Genomic DNA, 19071 nt, shown 5'->3' with positions numbered 1-19071 from the left:
TATATATATATATATAATTATATAATGCACACTCACCACCTCATTGAAGAGACGATTCCAGGTCTTGCACTCCACCACAAAAAAAATACAAAAAGGTTTAATCCAATATAAAGGTTGAATAATACAGACAAATGCAGAGGCCCAACAGTCTGTTTCAACTGCTCGCAGGCAGTTTTCATCAGAGCCCGTGACGAAAACTGCCTGCGAGCAGTTGAAGAAGACTGTTGGGCCTCTGCATTTGTCTGTATTATGTAACCTTTATACTGGATTAAACCCGTTTTTTTTGTGGTGGAGTGCAAGTCCTGGAATCTTCTCTGGAAGGAGGGGATGAGTGTGCATTATTACTATACATATGGACCCTGCGCCAGTCGAATGTGAATTAGTCTGGTTGTGTGCCTCCTCGGACTGAACTTTATATACTGTATATACGATTTATCAAATCTTGGAGAGAGATAAGTTACCATCCAATCAGCATCACCGCAAAAAAAGAAGAAAAATAAATTGTGGTGACAAGGATTGGAAATTGTCCTCGGCAGCACCCCCAACTACCATACAAATAATGACATTTGAGAAATTTTCAATTTGGGGCTTATTTGACTTATAAATAATGTACATACCAATGCAGAAGTTTTCCCAGACCCCTTTCCCTTTGGATGGTATACAATCAGCCATTCTGTCATTTTAGCTGTGCTAGAGGAATGACAGTCAGAAGCTGATTGGGTGGGGCTTATTTCACTCCACATATTGTCTAGATATTGCCTTTCCAACTTGTCACATGGTTATGACTTTGCTTATGTTTCAGGAAAATGTTAGCACTATTTGTAAGCCTTGGGGTAGGTTCACATTTAGAATTACAGCTACTGTTAGTACTTTGTATTAGTATTAATATCAGTAATTAAGCATGGAAATCACTATATATATATATATATATATATATATATATATATATATATATTTTATGCACACATACTTTTTTTTTTTTAATACCTTTTTTGCACTTGATCTTTGAGATGACTGTGATCAAGCTATTCACTTGACACAAGGGGTTTCTTATCTGTCAAGGGCACCATGTGGCTGAGATCGAATCCCTTTTAGGGTATTTGCTATTCCAAGCTCCATTAGTAGGAAATGGGCTCCATTTATGCAAATTCCGCTTTTGCAAGTTCATTAAGACAGCCCTCGGAGAACCCTGTTCAGACAAACTGCAAGTGAAGTTACACATTTTTACAGCAACATAGGCTCAACAGAGAACATTTCACAGTTTTTTTTCCCGTACAGTACAGACCCATAATGAAATGTAAGGCGCCATGGAGCGCCTACTGCTCGGTGATGAATCTCATGCTAAAGTTCTGAGCTTTTTCCATATGGGTCATACAACTCACTATGGATGGAAGTGTTTATTATTATTTTTTTTTGCTTTGCTCTTATTTCAGCTTTGTAACTTTTTTGATCCAAGGGGTGAACCGGTTTACCTTGGTATACACTCCTGGATAGCCCTTTCGTCCACAACCATAACCCCAAGATGTTATTCCTACAATAACCCATTGCCCGCTTGCGTTTTGGCACATGAGAGGCCCTCCGCTGTCTCCCTGGCAGCTGTCCACTCGATTGTCTTCCGACAGATTCCCAGCACAAATCATGCGGCTTGTAAATTTCCCTTTGTAGCGAAGAACACAGTTTTCCTTGGGAAGAATTGGAACCGTGCCCTGAAGAAGTGTCTTGGAATAGGAAGTTCCTATGATAACAAAATTATATTAAGAATGTTATATTTTACGCATATGACATCCTCAAAAGTAAAAATTAAGAAATGACACACAATTACACAAATGACATTTTCTTGAATTAAAAAACATATAAAAGAGCCAGAAATGTTACCTTTTTCATAAACAGCTATTTTATTTTTTTTTAAACTCTTTGACTGGTTCTAGAATTTCTTACTCAATGCCAGTGGCATGATTGTGCAAATGACAGTGTTTATGGATTTAACAGCAAGAAAGTGGAGCCGAGTTAAAGCTAAGCAATAACAAAAACAAAATTTATTGATATCATCAATGCAAGAGATAGGTATAGCACCATGCGTGTGGCCGGTAAGGGGTGGGGGGAGAGGTGCTTTGGGCCAGTGTTCACTTGTAGGATAGACTACATAGCAGTCTGTTCACAGGGCACACAGTGCCATGGGTGTGAATGGTGAATGAATAGGATAGGCTACATAGCAGTCTGTTCACAGGGCACACAGTGACATGGGTGTGAATGGTGAATGAATAGGATAGGCTACATAGCAGTCTGTTCACAGGGCACACAGTGACATGGGTGTGAATGGTGAATGAATAGCATAGGCTACATAGCAGTCTGTGCACAGGGCATACAGTGACATGGGTGTGAATGAATACGATAGACTACATAGCAGTCTGTGCACGGGGCACACAGTGACATTGGTGTGAGTCGTGGGTGAATAGGATAGGCTACATAGCAGCCTGTGCACAGGGCACACAGTGACATTGGTGTGAGTGGTGTGTGAATGGGAGAGGCTACATAGCACCCTGTGCACAGGGCACACAGTGACATTGGTGTGAGTGGTGTGTGAATAGGAGAGGCTACATAGCAGCCTGTGCACAGGGCACACAGTGACATTGGTGTGAGTCGTGGGTGAATAGGATAGGCTACATAGCAGCCTGTGCACAGGGCACACAGTGACATTGGTGTGAGTGGTGTGTGAATGGGAGAGGCTACATAGCAGCCTGTGCACAGGGCACACAGTGACATTGGTGTGAGTGGTGTGTGAATAGGAGAGGCTACATAGCAGCCTGTGCACAGGGCACACAGTGACATTGGTGTGAGTCGTGGGTGAATAGGATAGGCTACATAGCAGCCTGTGCACAGGGCACACAGTGACATTGGTGTGAGTGGTGTGTGAATGGGAGAGGCTACATAGCAGCCTGTGCACAGGGCACACAGTGACATTGGTGTGAGTGGTGTGTGAATAGGAGAGGCTACATAGCAGCCTGTGCACAGGGCACACAGTGACATTGGTGTGAGTGGTGTGTGAATAGGAGAGGCTACATAGCAGCCTGTGCACAGGGCACACAGTGACATTGGTGTGAGTGGTGAGTGAATAGGATAGGCTACATAGCAGCCTGTGCACAGGGCACACAGTGACATTGGTGTGAGTGGTGTGTGAATAGGATAGGCTACATAGCAGTCTGTGCACAGGGCACACAGTGACATTGGTGTCAGTGGTGTGTGAATAGGAGAGGCTACATAGCAGTCTGTGCACAGGGCACACAGTGACATTGGTGTGAGTGGTGGATGAATAGGATGGGCTACATAGCAGTCTGTGCACAGGGCACACAGTGACATTAGTGTGAGTGGTGTATGAATAGGATAGGCTACATAACAGTCTGTGCACAGGGCACACAGTGACATTGGTGTGAGTGGTGGATGAATAGGATAGGCTACATAGCAGTCTGTGCACAGGGCACACAGTGACATTAGTGTGAGTGGTGTGTGAATGGGATAGGCTACATAGCAGTCTGTGCACAGGACACAAAGTGACATTGGTGTGAGTGGTGGGTGAAGTCACTGCTGCCACCAGTCTGTATAGTGCTGCTGGTCACGTGGGCCACTCCCACAACAGGGCCCCAATGCAAAGCAATACAAGTAGATCAGCTCAAATGTAAAAAAAAAGGTTGACAGAAGCGATTTCATCATAGGCGAAGCCACGGGCAGCAGCTAGTTTAGGATTAAAAATGTACTTATTTAAAGTCTGTACAATTTGGAGGGCTGGCCTGGCGCTGCATGCGAGCTAGTCAGAAACTGGACCTGTGCATATTTATACCAACTTAGCCTTTATTCCCCCAGAAAATGGAGGTAATTTAGGAAACATTTTTTTGGCCTCATTTAAAGTCCTTGACAAAGTGGATACGCACTTTTATAGCACTGTAAGGGAATGTTAAAAGAAAGTTGGACAATATTTGTGTACAACACACAAAAGTACAAAGTATTTTCACTGCATGCAAACACACAGTTTAAAAACAAAGTTGTTACGCTCCGTGCAAAAGTGTAACAGTAAATCAAAGTTCAACCATTCCATGGGTTTTATTTATGAAGCAGTGGTTTTTGTAAGCTAACACAAACTGAAGCAGAATGTACCTGATGCCAATCTTTTTTTAAAACACATTTTAAGCAGAAAAACAGCAAATTGATAAGTGCCAAGTCTGCAGCTCTCTATTTAGGAGATCTACTCATAACCTCCTGATCTTACACATGTGACAAAAATAGAAACAAAGAGAGAGCGCTGAGAACAGCAAAATTAAATATATATATTTATTAACAATTTAATATCTTCTAAAAGTACATAAAATATATCTTTCAATGAAAATGTACCAAATGCCGGGCAGCAATATTTATAATCCAATCATTAATCATTGATCTCAATCAAATTGTATGTACCACATATAATTGACATATATAAGACTCTAAAAAAAAAATCAACATAATTAAAACACCTTATTAGACCTAAAAAAAAAACCTTCACTTAATCATACAACTCCTCTTTTGAATCACTGCCAATTATTTCACATGGACATTGATACCTATTTAAGATTTACCATGAGTTGATACATATAACAAACAGATTCTACTTAGTATTCAGTTGTTAGGATACATTTGTAGCAATTGATATGTTTTATACTCGGATACAAATTGATACATAGTGTTTAGCTTCTGCTGTTTAATCTGATGTAGAGGTTTCAAGCAGCACACTGTTTATTGATATTGACATTCTCCGTGTGAATGTGTTCAACTGCTGCACCTGTGTGGCAGCTTTAAACGTGAATAGGATATCCAATTATTTATAGCAACTTGTTGATTCTTTTAAGCAATAATTCTCTTGTCCCCCTCCTCTCAATCCTTTATCCTTTTCTGCATCGCTGCTTATGTTGTGTACACACTATGTGATATATCTTTCGAACAGCTGATGAAGCATAGCTTAGTGCTCCAAGTCGTTTGTACAAACAATATATTTGTGAACAACAACGTTCACAGATATACCATATCAGCCATGGAGCACGACAGATGCGATTACGAGGGTGGTTTGATAAATAAGGTAACTAAACCTCTCATTGCGTAAATTTAATGAACTCTTACATAGATGTATAATCAATAGTATTATTATTCCACATCGACCCTTACACGTCTAAGCATCTGTTCCAATGGTACACCAAGGCATCTATCCCGGCATAGAAGAAATCAGTGTCAAGCACCTGAAGCCAGGACATGACGGGTTGCTCAACTTCACAGTTGGCTGCGAATCGCCTTACACCCAGGTGCTTCTTCAGTGGGCCAAAGAGATGGAAATCACTCGGTGCCAGTTCAGGGCTGTAGGGACGATGGTCCAATATCTCCCAATGGTAGCACCGTGACAACTCACGTGTGAATCTGGCATTATCAAAGGCAGTGCACCAAACCCAAACCGGTTTCTGTGACATGATGTTATCACCCTACATCTTGACAAGTTGGCGATTAATTTCAGCTGCAGATGTGCCTTTTAGATGCAGAAATCTGATGGTATTACGCGCCTCAATGTCTGAACATGTTTCCCCCAGCCCCTCAATCTTTAAACTCATGTTGGGACAGTATGACTGATATGAGGCGCAGTCTAATGGCTGTGAGGGGAAGTAGTGGTCTACCTGCTCTGGCCTGGTGGGAAATTAAAATAAAATAGAGACCATTACGCATGTGAGAGGTTTTGTTACCTTACTCACTGAACCACCCTCGTAGCTTGCATATATATCATGCACCAGAGCCGTAACTAGACTTTCTGGTGCCCTGTGCCAGAGATAGCATTGGTGCCCCCCCCCCTCCATTTATTAAATAAGGACATACGATAGTGCACTTGAAAAAAGGGCCATGGCCTCATGGGGAAGGGCCAGGGGAGAGATAGAGGAGGCCAGGAGATGCTGGGGATACCAGAAGAGGAAGCTACAAGTGAGAATGATAATAAACAGGAAAATTGACAGGCACGAACAGCACCCACTGCCCTGCGGTGCCCTATGCCATGGCACTGGTCGCACCACCCTAGTTACGGCCCTGTCATGCACATCTGCTGGTGTGTACAGGCGACCCACCAACCAACCCGTTGCACTGGCCGCAGGAACCTACTGTGAGGTTCTGTTTTTTTGTGGACCCGGGGTGGTATTAGGAGCAGACACTGAAGCAGGTTTAAAAGTAAAAGTAAATGTGGAGTTTTTAATGAGTGGCTTAACAGACATGACAAGTGGCAGACAAGGGGAACTGGCCAGGTGGTGACTGATTAATGAAGAATGCAGACTGAGGAAGAAATATCCAGCAGAGTGTCAGTGGAGGCAAGGTGCAGGGTGAACAGCAGGACTCAGGTACTCAGGCAAGGGGAAGGTAATGGAGGTTGCAGAGTAGTCCAGCAGGGTTGGAGCAGACAAGCAGGCAGGCAGGTAGCATTTCACATGTAACAGGTGGTGAGCACAGGGAACTCTCTCAGCTATGCTGAGAAACTCGTTGCACTGGCAATGTAATGAGGCTCTGAACCTCCCTAAATACCAAGTGCTGTGCCATGACTGGCCAGAGAGCATGTGACAAACCAGGATTGGACGATCAAATCACATGGCCGGGGGCAAGATGGCGGCGCCCATGCCAAACAGGACGGAAGCACTGCCAGGCCTCACCAGCCCAACGTGACAGCATGCCCGCGCAGTGCCACACACAACCAATGCCCCTCGCCACACACCAGCACCACCGCCAGACGCCCCCCGCCACAGTGACCTCACAGGTAATACCCGTCGACCACCATGCCGAGAAACCCTAGTGGTGACATTACCCCCCCCCCCTTATGGGTGGCCTCAGGACACACCCCAGGTCTTCCAGGATGAGCCGAGTGGAATTTCCTGACGAGTGCGGGAGCATGGATGTCTCGGGCATCAGTCCAACAGCGCTCCTCCGGGCCGTAACCCCTCCAATCTAGGAGATACTGTAGTTGTCCCCTGCGGATACGAGAATCCAGGACCTGGGAGACCTCGTACTCCACGCCTCTCTCAGTCTGGATGCGGGGGGGGGAACAGGAAGGACCTTGCGAAATTTGTTCAAGATTAGGGGTTTCAGGAGGGAGATGTGGAATGAGTTAGGAATTTTTAGGTAAGCGGGCAACTGAAGGCAATACGCCACAGGGTTGATGATTCTGTGATGGAGAAGGGTCCAATGAACCAGGGAGCAAATTTCATCGAAGGTACTCTAAGGCGGAGGTTCCGGGTAGCCAACCAGACTTGGTCTCCAACTTGCATGCAAGGTACCTTCCTACGTCTCCTATCTCCCTGAAGTTTGTAGCGAGAGGACGCCTTCTCCAAATCAATACGTACTTGTGACCAATTAGATGCAAATCTTTGTACGGTATCCTCCACGGCTGGCACATCAAAGACAGACAGGCTTTGGAATTCAGGAATCCGAGGATGAAGAGCGTAGACAATCAGAAATGGGGTTTGATGAGTGGTATGGTAGGAGGCATTATGTGCAAATTCCGTCCATAGTAGCAACTCAAACCAATTGTCTTGGGATGATGACATGAAGATCCTTAGGAAGGTCTCAAGGTCTTGATTGACCCTTTCTGTGGACCCATTGCTTTGAGGGTGATAGGCCGTGGAAAAGTTCAACTTTACTTGTAGAACAGAACATAGGGCTCTCCAGAATTTTGCCACAAATTGCGTACCACGATCAGAATTTATTTCGGTAGGAAATCCATGGAGGCGGAATATGTGCTGGACGAACAGATGAGCCAAGTCAGGAGCAGTAGGCAGTTTCTTTAGAGGTACATAATAGACCATCTTTGAAAATCGGTCTACCACAACCCAGATGGTGGTGTAACCCTGAGAGTTTGGTAAATCTGTTACAAATGAAGATGGGTGGTAGAACTGCGCTCTCGTTGACCAGGGGGTGGTGTGTTGTGGTTTCGGGGTGCTGCACCTTTGTGTGGAAGTACCTTTCCCGCACTGAAAACGTATGGGGGTAGGGGGGGTAAGGTGCGCTCTTCCTGCTAGTAATGGTGATGACTTGTGTGTGTTTGTGAGTGGTGTTAATTAGAATGTTTCTTCTGGTGGTGGTGATGTTTTGGGAGTGAGGAGGGTGTGATTGGGTATGGAGTGTAGTTTGGAGTAATGTGAAAAGGGGAATGGAATAGGATCAAAATGAGGCCAGCGAGACACAGTAATTTTGGGCAAAATCTTTTATTGAGTAGTCACAATGCTGCTCTGTTAAGATCCCGGGCAGGTGGGTGGGGTTCAGTGATGAGTGGTGATGAGACTGGGGAGGTAGGTGGACCCTTTTGGGGGGCTCCTTCCCGTGCGGTTCAGTGACCTTGCACGTCACCCCTGCTGGACCTATGGTCGACAGTCTAGGAAGTCTCGGGGGGTGGGGGGGATTTGCAGAGTGGGTTGGAACACCTGTGCGGCGTCCCGCGTGTTGGTGTGAGTCTTGGCAGTACTTACCTACCAGTAGGTTTTTTGTTATGGTGATGTAGGTCGACATTGCGGCCGTTGCAGATAGGTTGGAAGCTGCAGGTTTGTTGGTGAGCTGGATCAGCGTGTTGCTGGTGTGCTGCAAGTGCACGGCTGTTCTGATTGGTCTGCGGAGGTCAGCGACCGTAGTATGCAGCTGAAATTGGCTCTTGGTCGTGCCGCTGGTGGTGCGGAGCCCGAGGTGTGGATGGGTGAGCTGCTGGGAGGCTGGGTTGCAGCGTGTGTGCTGGGACCACCCCTGGGGGGTGGTCTGCCCAGGATACTGATTCAAAAAAAGCCAGGGAGGAGGGGGGATGTGGAAAGTGTGACCGGGATGGAGCTGGTCACTGGCGATGTTGGCTGGGCGGACTTGCGGCCGGATGTGCGGGATGCTCTTATCACTGATGGTCCCTCGTGGAAATGGGGATCGATGGTGGAGACACCCCTGGCCAGGAGTGAGTTGCTGAGCACGCCTGGGAGCAGGGGGGGAGAGGGGCTGGTCCGGGGTGGAGCCGGTCACTGGAGGTGTGAGCGGTGCGGACCAGCAGGCGGGTGGGCTGAGAGCTTTCTGCACTGGTGGTCCCTGGTGGGGATGGGGATCTTTAGTGGAGGTCAGCCTGGATCGGTGTCGGGTTTGATGTGAGGGTCTCCAACGCGTTTCGGCACAGGTGCCTTCTTCAAGGAGGTGTGGGAAAGTCTATGGAGAGATGTGTCCATGGACGTGATGGAATAGGCAGGAGCAACAATTCGCCAGCTGGGGCTTGATGCGAAGACTTATGCTGAGCACATGAGGTACATGAGGAAATAAACTCCAGCACATCAGCCTTCATGGATGGCCACCAGTAACTTCTTTTTAAAAGTTCCAGAGTCTTCCGAGTACCTGAGTGACCTGCAAAGCGAGAGGAATGAGCCCAGGTGAGGAGCGGCTTCCTTAACCCCGGGGCCACAAAGGTCTTCCCAGTAGGGGGTTGTATTTGTACGGTGGCAAACACTCTTGACTCCAGCACAGGGGCACTACGTAGGGTCTCCAAATTGTCGTTACAGAGGAGAGATCTAGACAGAGCATCCACTTTTTGATTAAGAGCACCAGATCGGAAGGTCAGGGTGAACTGGAAACGAGCAAAGAAGATGGCCCATCGGGCCAGACGAGGACTCACACACTGGATATATTTGAGAAAGAGGAGGTTCCGATGGTCAGTGAAGACAGTGAAGGGAAATTTGGCCCCTTCCAGTAAATATCTCCACTCCTTCAGCGCCAACTTCAAGAGTTCTTGTTCACCTATGGTATAGTTCCTTTCGGTAGGAGAGAACTTTTTGGAGAAAAACCCACAGGGATAAACTCGGTTATCTTCATAACGCTGAGATAAAACTGCTCCCACTGCTTCTGATGAGGCATCCACCTCTAATAAGAAAGGGCTATCCAGGTCTGGTTGTCTTAGGACAGGAGCTGTGATAAAGGCTTGTTTCAGAAGCTGGAAGGCCGTCTCTGCTTCGGGTGACCATAGGGTAGGATTGGCGCCTTTACGGGTCAGGGCCGTAATGGAAGCCATCAGTGACTAGAATCCTTTGATAAAACGTCTATAATAGTTGGCGAATCCGAGTAGTCTCTGTATGGCTTACAAGTTTTGAGGTCGGGACCAATCCAGGATCACCTGTACTTTCTTGGGATCTATTTCTAGGCTGGAGCCAGAGATGACATAACCGAGAAATGGCACACTGGGTACACTAAAGACACATTTCTCTAGCTTACAGTAAAGGTGGTTTTCCCTCAGACGAGACAGCACCTCCTTCACATGTTTATGATGTTCCTCTGGAGAAAACAAGAAAATCAATTTATCGTCCAGACAGACAACAACAGACACGTACAATAAGTCCCAGAAAATTTAATTGACAAAGCCCTGAAATACAGCAGGGGCATTGCACAAGCCGAAAGGCATCACAAGGTATTCAAAATGTCCATCTCTAGTATTAAAAGCGGTCTTCCACTTGTCACCTGAGCGAATACGAATGAGATTATAGGCCCCTCTAAGATCTAACTTGGAGAATATGATGGACCCCTTGACTCTGTCAAATAACTCTGATTAGTGGAAGCGGATATTGATTCTTAACCGTTATATCATTCAAGCCTCAGTAGTCTATACAAGGTCTTAAGCCACCGTCCTTTTTGGCAATGACAAAGAACCCAGCTCCGGCAGGAGAGGTGGAGGGGCGAATAAATCCTTTCTCCAAATTCTCCTGAATGTATTCAGACATAGCTTTGGTCTCCGGTAAGGACAGAGAATAGGTGCAACCACGAGGCGGCATCTTGTCTGGCAATAGATCAATTGGACAATCCCACTCTCTATGAGGAGGTAAGACATTTGCTTGTTGTTCAGAGAAGACATCAGTAAACATTTGATACTCCTTAGGAATTGATGGAGATATTACTGAAGCTGTTTTCCTTACAGGTCGTATCTTGGGAAGACAGGATTTCTGACAGTCAGCTCCCCATGAAAGAATTTGCATAGAACACCAGTCTATCCTAGGATTGTGCAGGCGTAAGCAGGGTAGTCCTAAAATGACGTCTTGAGACGCCTCAGGTATCACTAAGAACTTTAAAGACTCAGAATGGAGTGCTCCGATACGGACTAGTACTGGTTGAGTCTCTTTAGTGACGACTTCATTAGCCAGAGGCCGACCATCTACGGCAGCCAAGGAAATCGCATGATGGAGGGCTGAACAAGAAATCTGTAGTTTGTCCACTAAGCTGGAGGTTATAAAATTTCCGGCTGCTCCAGAATCTAGTAGAGCAGTAACAAAGGCAGGTTTAGGCTTGATATCTATAGCTAAAGTTATGATGAAATCTTTAATATTTGAGGACGGACTCATTACTCCTAACTTGATGTCCCCAGTGTCAGTTAGGAACGGGCGTTTCCCGACTTGCGGGAATAGGAGGCCACCAGGTGACCCGAATCTCCACAGTATAGGCAGAGGTTTTGTAATATCCTTTTCTGACGTTCCTCATTGGAGAGATGGGTATGGTTCACCTGCATAGGCTCTTCGTCCGTAGGAGGAGGGGCTGGACGAGTAGGCAAGGGAAGGGTAGATGACCTTTGCCTGTTAGACCGATGCTTTTCAGCCTGACGTTCTCTGAAGTGTAGGTCGATCTTGTTACAGAGCGAAATCATGTCATTTAGGTTAGTAGGGAGCTCACGGGTGACCAGATCATCTTTTAGTTGGTCCGAAAGTCCATGGCAAAAGGCTGAGGTGAGGGCTTCCTCGTTCCACTTGAGCTCTGATGCCAAAATTTGAAACTGTACGGCATATTGTCTCAGAGTCATAATACCGTACTATGCTGATGCAGTATGTCCAGGTTCGCCAAAAATCCTCCTGAATGATAACACAAAGCCTGCATAGTTATCCAGCAGAGGATCTGAACGCTCCCAGAGTGGGGAAGCCCAATCCAAAGCCGAGCCGGACAACAGGGAGACGAGGTAAGCCACTTTGGTTCTTGCAGTGGGAAAATTATCAGGCTGTAGGGTGAAATGTATATTGCACTGATTCAGGAATCAGACAGAGCTTAGGGTTGACGTCGAACTTGCTTGGCATAGGGAGATGTAAGCGGGGAGATGCCCTGCTTCCTGTATTCCCGGACATAGAAGCGGGTGTAGTTGCTGGTACCCCAGAGGTGGATAAGGAGGTTTGCAGATTATCCTGTCATTTAGGCATTTCTTGCACAAACTGAGCCATTTGGTGCTGCATGGTTTCCAGGTTTTCCAGATGGCCAGCAATGCACCGAAATAAATCTACTCCAGACTTCTGTTCCGTGGCCAGATCCATGGGGCCAGTGCAAACTGCGAAGTTCTGGTTTTGTTGTGGACCCGGGGTGGTAATAGGAGCAGACACTGAAGCAGGTTTAAAAGTAAATGTGGAGTTTTTAATGAGTGGCTTAACAGACATGAATGTGGTAAAACAGAAAGTCCGGGTATAGCACTAAAGTGCACTTGGGAGCTGTAGTGAGGCAAATAGGAAAAAGTCCAGTTAGTGACAGGCAATGGAAAATATCCAGGTAGTGACTGGTTAATAGAAAATGTCCAGGTAGTGGCAGACAAGGGGAACTGGCCAGGTGGTGACTGCTTAATGAAGAATGCAGACTGAGGAAGAAATATCCAGCAGAGTGTCAGTGGAGGCAAGGTGCAGGGTGAACAGCAGGACTCAGGTACTCAGGCAAGGGGAAGGTAATGGAAGATGCAGGGTAGTCCAGCTGGGTTGGAGCAGACAAGCAGGCAGGCAGGTAGCGTTTCACAGGTAACAGGTGGTGAGCACAGGGAACTCGCTCTCAGCTATGCTGAGAAACACATTGCACTGGCAATGAAGTGAGGCTCTGAACCTCCCTAAATACCAAGTGCTGTGCCGTGACTGGCCAGAGAGAGCATGTGACAAACCAGGATTGGGCGAGCAAATCACATGGCTGGAGGCAAGATGGCGGCGCCCATGCCAAACGGAACTGAAGCACTGCCAGGCCTCACCAGCCCAAAGTGACAGCATGCCCGCGAAGAGCTACGCACAGCCAATGCCCCACGCCACACACCAGCACCACCGCCAGACGCCCCCCGCCACAGTGACCTCACAGGTAATACCCGTCGACCACCATGCCGAGAAACCCTGGTCGTGACACCTACGTCATACTTGCCTACCCTCCCGATTTGGTCGGGAGCCTCCCGAAAATCGGGTGCCGCTCCCGACCTCCCGGGAAGGCAGGCAATTCTCCCGGCTGCCGCCCAACCCTCCTGTCCCCCCCTCAATGACCCCTGCAACCCCCGCAGCGGAGGGGGCCGGTGACGCGATTCGCGTCATTTTGGCCCTGCCCCCTGCTACACAATGCCTATTTTATCGGCATTGCATAGCGGGGCGGGGCCAAACTGACGCGATCGCGTGACCCCGCCCCCACCACGCCTTCAAGTGATGTCACCCGCCCGGCAACTCCCCCTTGTACCGGCCACGCCCCCCCCCCCTGTCCTGCCGATCTGGCTGCTCCCTCCCGGAAGGAGCAGCCAGAAAGTCGGCAGGTATGACCTACGTGCATTCTGTAGTTACAGTCTGCCCTTGACTGCGAGTTCTGGGAGTATCTACTGCCTTTCTACATCTGTGAGGCCCTGGCCGTCTCTTGTCTGTACTGAATGATGTATCCTGTAAACCTCCTCTGTTTATATGTCACTATTTATGTGCAGTGTGGGGTCTACCTGACTGTATGTTAGGTGTGCGCCCTGGAGGTCTCTTCTCTGTATGTATGTGGACTGGGTCTTAGTACTATCTGCCATTCCTGCTCTATAATTCTATTAATAATACTATTTTTGTCCTAGATGCCTGGATGTCTCTCCCTGTATTCTAAAGAAAATACTGTTATTGTGCCATCAGATATTGCTATACGATGAATTCTAATTTGTTTATTCCCTTTAACCTGACATTGTAATAGTAATGGGGGCCTGTAATGTTCTGGTTTAGTTGTGGACCCTGGGTGGTGACAGGAGCAGATACAGAAGCGGATTTAAATAAAAAGGTAGAATCTTTAATGAGTGATTTAGCAGACATGGGAATGGCAAAAGCAAAAGTCCAGGTTTAGCACTAAAGTGCACTTGAAAACTGTAGTGAGGATAATGGGAGAATGTCCAGATAGTGGCAGATAAGAACAGTCCAGTATGCAGGTTAGTGAGCTGAAAAAACACAGGCAGAGGTGATTAGTCCAGCTGGGAGTGAAATGGAGGCAAGGTGCAGGGTGTCAGCAGGCTCAGGCACTCAGGCAGGGGAAAAGGTAGTGGAGGATGCAGGATAGTCCAGCTGGTTTTTGGAGCTGACAAGCAGGCTGGCAGGTAGCGTTTTCACAGGTAACAAGAGGTGAGCACAGAGAACTCCCTCTCAGCTAGGCTGAGATACACGCTGCACTGGCAATGAAGGAAGGCTCTGAACCTTCCTAAATACACCATGCTGCGCTGTGACTGGCTGAAGGGAGCACATTACTCACCAAGATTGGGCAGTTGAATCACATGGTCAGAAGGCAAGATGGCAGCGCCTATGCCAAACGGAACGGAAACACCACCAGGCCCTACCAGCTCTGAGTGACAATGTGCCCTCACAGAAAAACGTGCAGCCAATGCCCCTCGCCAAACACCAGCGCCACCGCTGGGCACCCCCCGCCAAAGTGACCTCACAGGTAATACCAGAAGACCACCATGCCAAGAAACCCTGGCTGTGACAGGGCCATACATCAGCGCTGCGATTCCCCAACGCTGATCTAATATGCTGGCCGGCGATAAAAAACACTGATCAACAGACATTGCTGATCAGCGATCCATCTGGGAAATTTCACATGGTAAAAATCCCAGACTAGCCGATTAAGACCATTTTCGGGTTGGAAACGGGCAGTCAAGATTGTCCAACATCTGCTGAATGGGGCATTGGAGGAATCCATTGCAGATTAGATGTTTGAAAAAGTTATTGTGTACTTTATTAATATCAGTCTATTATGCATATTCATTTTGTATATACTGTTCAAATATTTGTCTACAGATGTGTCCTCATACACCGATCGTTTTGTGCCATATAGCGTGAGACGCCCGGCGTGACCCATAGGTAGCGATTTCCGCACTGTGAACTTTTATTTCAGTTTTGTGTTGCAGTACACATATAGCGTACTAGAGAGGTGTTTCAGCAGAGGACATAAGTGCTATTGCAGCTGCTAACATGGTAGCAGCTGCAATAGCACTATTATGGTAATGCAGCAGAAGGAGTTACGCCACCTGCATGCATTACTTATCCCAGCTGCGTCCAAGGACACAGCATCGGATAATCTGCAATCCCACTGGTCGGCGGCTGAGTGACCATGGGGTCACGCAAGCCGGCCGCTGCAGATGCAACAAAGAGGCCAGGAAGAAAACAACTAAAATAGTCTGTAGGAAGTAGAAACACAAATAATGCTAGTCTTGCTAATAAGTCTGCAAAGTATTATGGATAATTCATTGATGGTATTGAGAAACTCATAAATATATATTATCCAGTAGATTTAGGAGTATATGAATGACATTAGTCAGTAATAATGTATGAAAAAGAATCCTTTATTCAGGGTCACAGTGCTCTAAGGATTATTCTAAAAATACTAAAAATGTAAATGGAAGAAATGGATAACTGATTGTATATCTCGTATAACAACCCGGGATTGGGGGGAGAAGTAAGGTGGGGAGAGAGTGGTAGTAACGGGGTGGTGGGGGGGGGGGGAGTAAAGGGAGTTCTTAGGCATATGATAGTCAGTGTGTGTTGGGATGGTCAGTCCCAAGGGGGGAAATGTATTGTTCGGAAGCCGATGGGTGGCCATCTTTGTTGTGGGTACATGTAGTCCTCAGTCCTGACGTCATCCTAACACGCCATTGGCCCTTTGTTTGTTACTATAGTAACTTCGATTGTTGCGGGGGGTGTCAGTTGAATGTAAATCCTGTATCATTGCATATGATGTGGAGTAGTAGGACATAACCCTCGGTGGTAAAATGTAGCATATAGAAGAATGAGGGGAGTGATTCTGATTAATGACTGTTATTATATTTGGAGAGGAAACAGTCTCTATCCCTAAAGACAGCACCAGGCTGGTACTGACCTCTAATCTGAGGCATTCTCGGACTCTTATCTATAAATCACAATTATGTTTATATCTCGCTAATAGTCATCTCTGACAGACCTTATTTTGTGGTTATATCAAGATATGGCATATCATAAGTGCAAAAACGAGTACAAGAAATCGCATAAATGAAACCTCTATGTAGACGTGACATGAAGTGTGTTTCATGATTGAATGAGTGGAGTCAACCTGTAATCACAGATTTGACTCCGTTGTCAAGGTTCAAACCGTGGGGTCTGATGGTTTTAAGTGTCACCATCCATTTCAGTTCTTCCTTATTCATTCATTTTATATAATCCCCCCCTCTCCAATATACAGGTACTAGCTGGATCCCTCTTAATTTAAGGCTAGTGGAGTCGTTATTGTGTTTTCAGAAATTCTCAGGCTCAATTTCCTCGTGGTTCTGCCTATGTACTGCAGATCGCATGAGCATGTCAACAGGTATACAACACCAGTGCTATTGCATGTTATGTGTTCCCTGATGCTCAATTCTTTTTGGGTCTTGTTAGATTAGTTACCTTTTTTGTGTTTCTGGGGGTCAGTTTACAGTACTGGCAATTCCTACAGTTAAAGTAGTCTGCACTTAGGGTGGTGTTAGTGTGGTTTGTACGTGTTCCCCACGTTTAACGTAACTATGAACCAGATGTTTCTTGAGGTCAGGGGCTTTAGGATTGTGGGATTGTCCAGTAATAGGTTGTTCAGGGTCTCGTCCTCACGTAGGACATGGCAGTGTTTTCTTAAGATACTCCGTATCTGTTTGTGATTTTTAATGTACTGAGGGCCTGATTCAGACCCACTCGCGAGCGCATAGCGCTCGCAAGCGGGTGGATGGTGGGGTACTGCGCACCGCGCTCATGCACAAGCCCCGGAGCGAGAGAGAAATTCTCTCGCTCCGGGACTCACTACAAAAGGGGCGGCTGTCGATGTTGATCGACAGCTCGCCCCATTTTGTAGGCGGGGAGGGGGGTGGCTACACAAATTGAGACGTTCCCGAAGGAACGCCTGCCATTTGTGGGAGGCACCACTGACATCACCAGTGATGTCAGTGGAGAGCTTCCTGCTCTGTTAGAGCAGGAAGCTTTCTGGGGCTTGCGACAGACGAGACCCTACCACAAGGGTCGCGCCGCAAGCCCCGATGGTCGCAATGGTCGCGACCATCACCTAGCCACTCGCAAAAGCTGTGGGTGGTCACCCACAGCTTAGCGAGCGGCCAGGAGGCCGCACCTATAAATAAAAAGACCTGATTCAGAGCGAGCACTCTTAAAGAGCGGCCGGCTCTGAATCAGGCCCTGAGTTATGAAAGCAGTTTTAAATTTGGTCTGATTCTCAATTTTTCTTTCTTTGTAAACTAATGAGCAATGTGACCTCTCTAATCACGGTGATTGACCACCAACAAGGAGTGAAGGCAATTGCCTACTGCTTACAACAGGACAAAAGTATGGACATATGACAAATCAATTTCATCACCAAATGTATCACTCACATTCTACAGCATAAATTCTTCTGGTTTGAAGATACCTACTTCAAACAGGAGACAGGTACAGCAATGGGAACTAGGTTTGTCCCAAGCTATGCCAACCTGTTCATGGGAAGACCTTAACATCTGGTCTGGGCATGTGTTTGGGGCAAACCTAGTTCTGTGGCGCCGCTACATTTACGATGTTCTGTTCATCTGGCAGGGGGATGAATCAATCCGAATTTATTGAAAAAGGGTACATAGAGGAACAGGTACATACAGCATTTGCGCAAATGTGGGGAACACGTACAAACCACACTAACACCACCCTAAGTGCAGGCTTATTTAACTGTGGGAATTACCAGTACTGTAAATTGACCCCCAGAAACACAAAAAAGGTAACTGCCTTCAAATCTAACAAGACCCAAAAAGAAATTAACATCAGGGAACACATAACATGCAATAGCACTGGTGTTGTATACCTGTTGACATGCCCAGCAGAAAGTCGACATTCATCAGGTCAAAATGATTAAAATGTAAAGATCATTAATATCAAACACTGACAGAATGTTGACATCGGAAATATCAACACTGTCATGATATCAACATTTCCAGTAGGTTTATGATTAGCACTAGGGCAGTGTTGGCTAACCTTGACACTCCAGCTGTTGTGGAACTATATATCCCAGCATGCCCTGCCACAGTTTTAGCATGCCATAATAGCAAAACTGTAGCAGTGTATGCTGGGTTATGTAGTTCCATAACAGCTGTAGTGTCAAGGTTAGCCAACACTGCACTAGGGTCACAATTAGAAGAAGACTACTCATGTTGACATGATGAATGTCGACACTGACCATCAAACATATATACCACACCCTTCCCACAAAGCCGCCATGTTTATGCAAACAACTGGGTGCAACAGGTTAAATGCGCTACAATGACATAACCAATACATTTAATTCACTTTACTGCTAAGCCACATGTCCACATAAATGACTACCATGGTGGTGACCATGTATGATGACATTTTAAAATCATCTTCACAGCGGGATTAAATAATCGGAGGCATCATATGTATTAGACAGCAATCATACACGACAGAAATACCTGTGTCTCCCCATCCAGAAATAAAGCACGGTTTCTGGTACACAGACTTCCTCTCTGGTAGACAGATGGGCAGGACATGGTAACTGAATGCCAAGCAGTGACCATCCTTTCCCTGCACCCTGATCAGTGCGATGTCATTGTCATTGCTGCTAGAGTGGTACTTCTTGTGTACAACAATCTTCTGCACTGGGAGCTCACGCTCAAAATCATCCTCTACACCAGTGTGGTAATCGCCTACTCTGAGAGAGTATCTGTGTGCTCTGTCTCCAAACCTGAGAGGGAAGAGAGAAGTTCTCTTTAAGCACATAATACTGAAACATAACCTGAATGAATGTATGCATTGGATC

At 46.5% G+C, this 19071-nt stretch overlaps 1 protein-coding gene across 1 annotated transcript in view; it reads right to left on the bottom strand.

Moving 5' to 3' along the window:
- Positions 1-1020: 1020 nt before the first annotated feature.
- The window catches only part of LOC148541917 (neurotrypsin-like), a 60307-nt gene continuing 42256 nt past the window's right edge, over positions 1021-19071 (bottom strand). Inside the window, exons 14-15 of the mRNA XM_088473488.1 lie at positions 18725-18996; positions 1021-1735 (exon numbers count right to left, since the gene is read on the bottom strand). Coding sequence (XP_088329614.1) covers positions 1425-1735; positions 18725-18996 — 583 coding nt within the window. The 3' untranslated portion in view covers positions 1021-1424. The remainder of the gene's footprint in view (positions 1736-18724; positions 18997-19071) is intronic.

This window comes from Taudactylus pleione, unplaced genomic scaffold (assembly GCF_031769625.1).
Source record: "Taudactylus pleione unplaced genomic scaffold, aTauple2 ptg000016l, whole genome shotgun sequence".
NCBI lineage: Eukaryota > Metazoa > Chordata > Amphibia > Anura > Myobatrachidae > Taudactylus > Taudactylus pleione.
The sequence above is the reverse complement of the archived record's forward strand: the minus strand, read 5'-3'. Positions and strand labels throughout refer to the sequence as shown.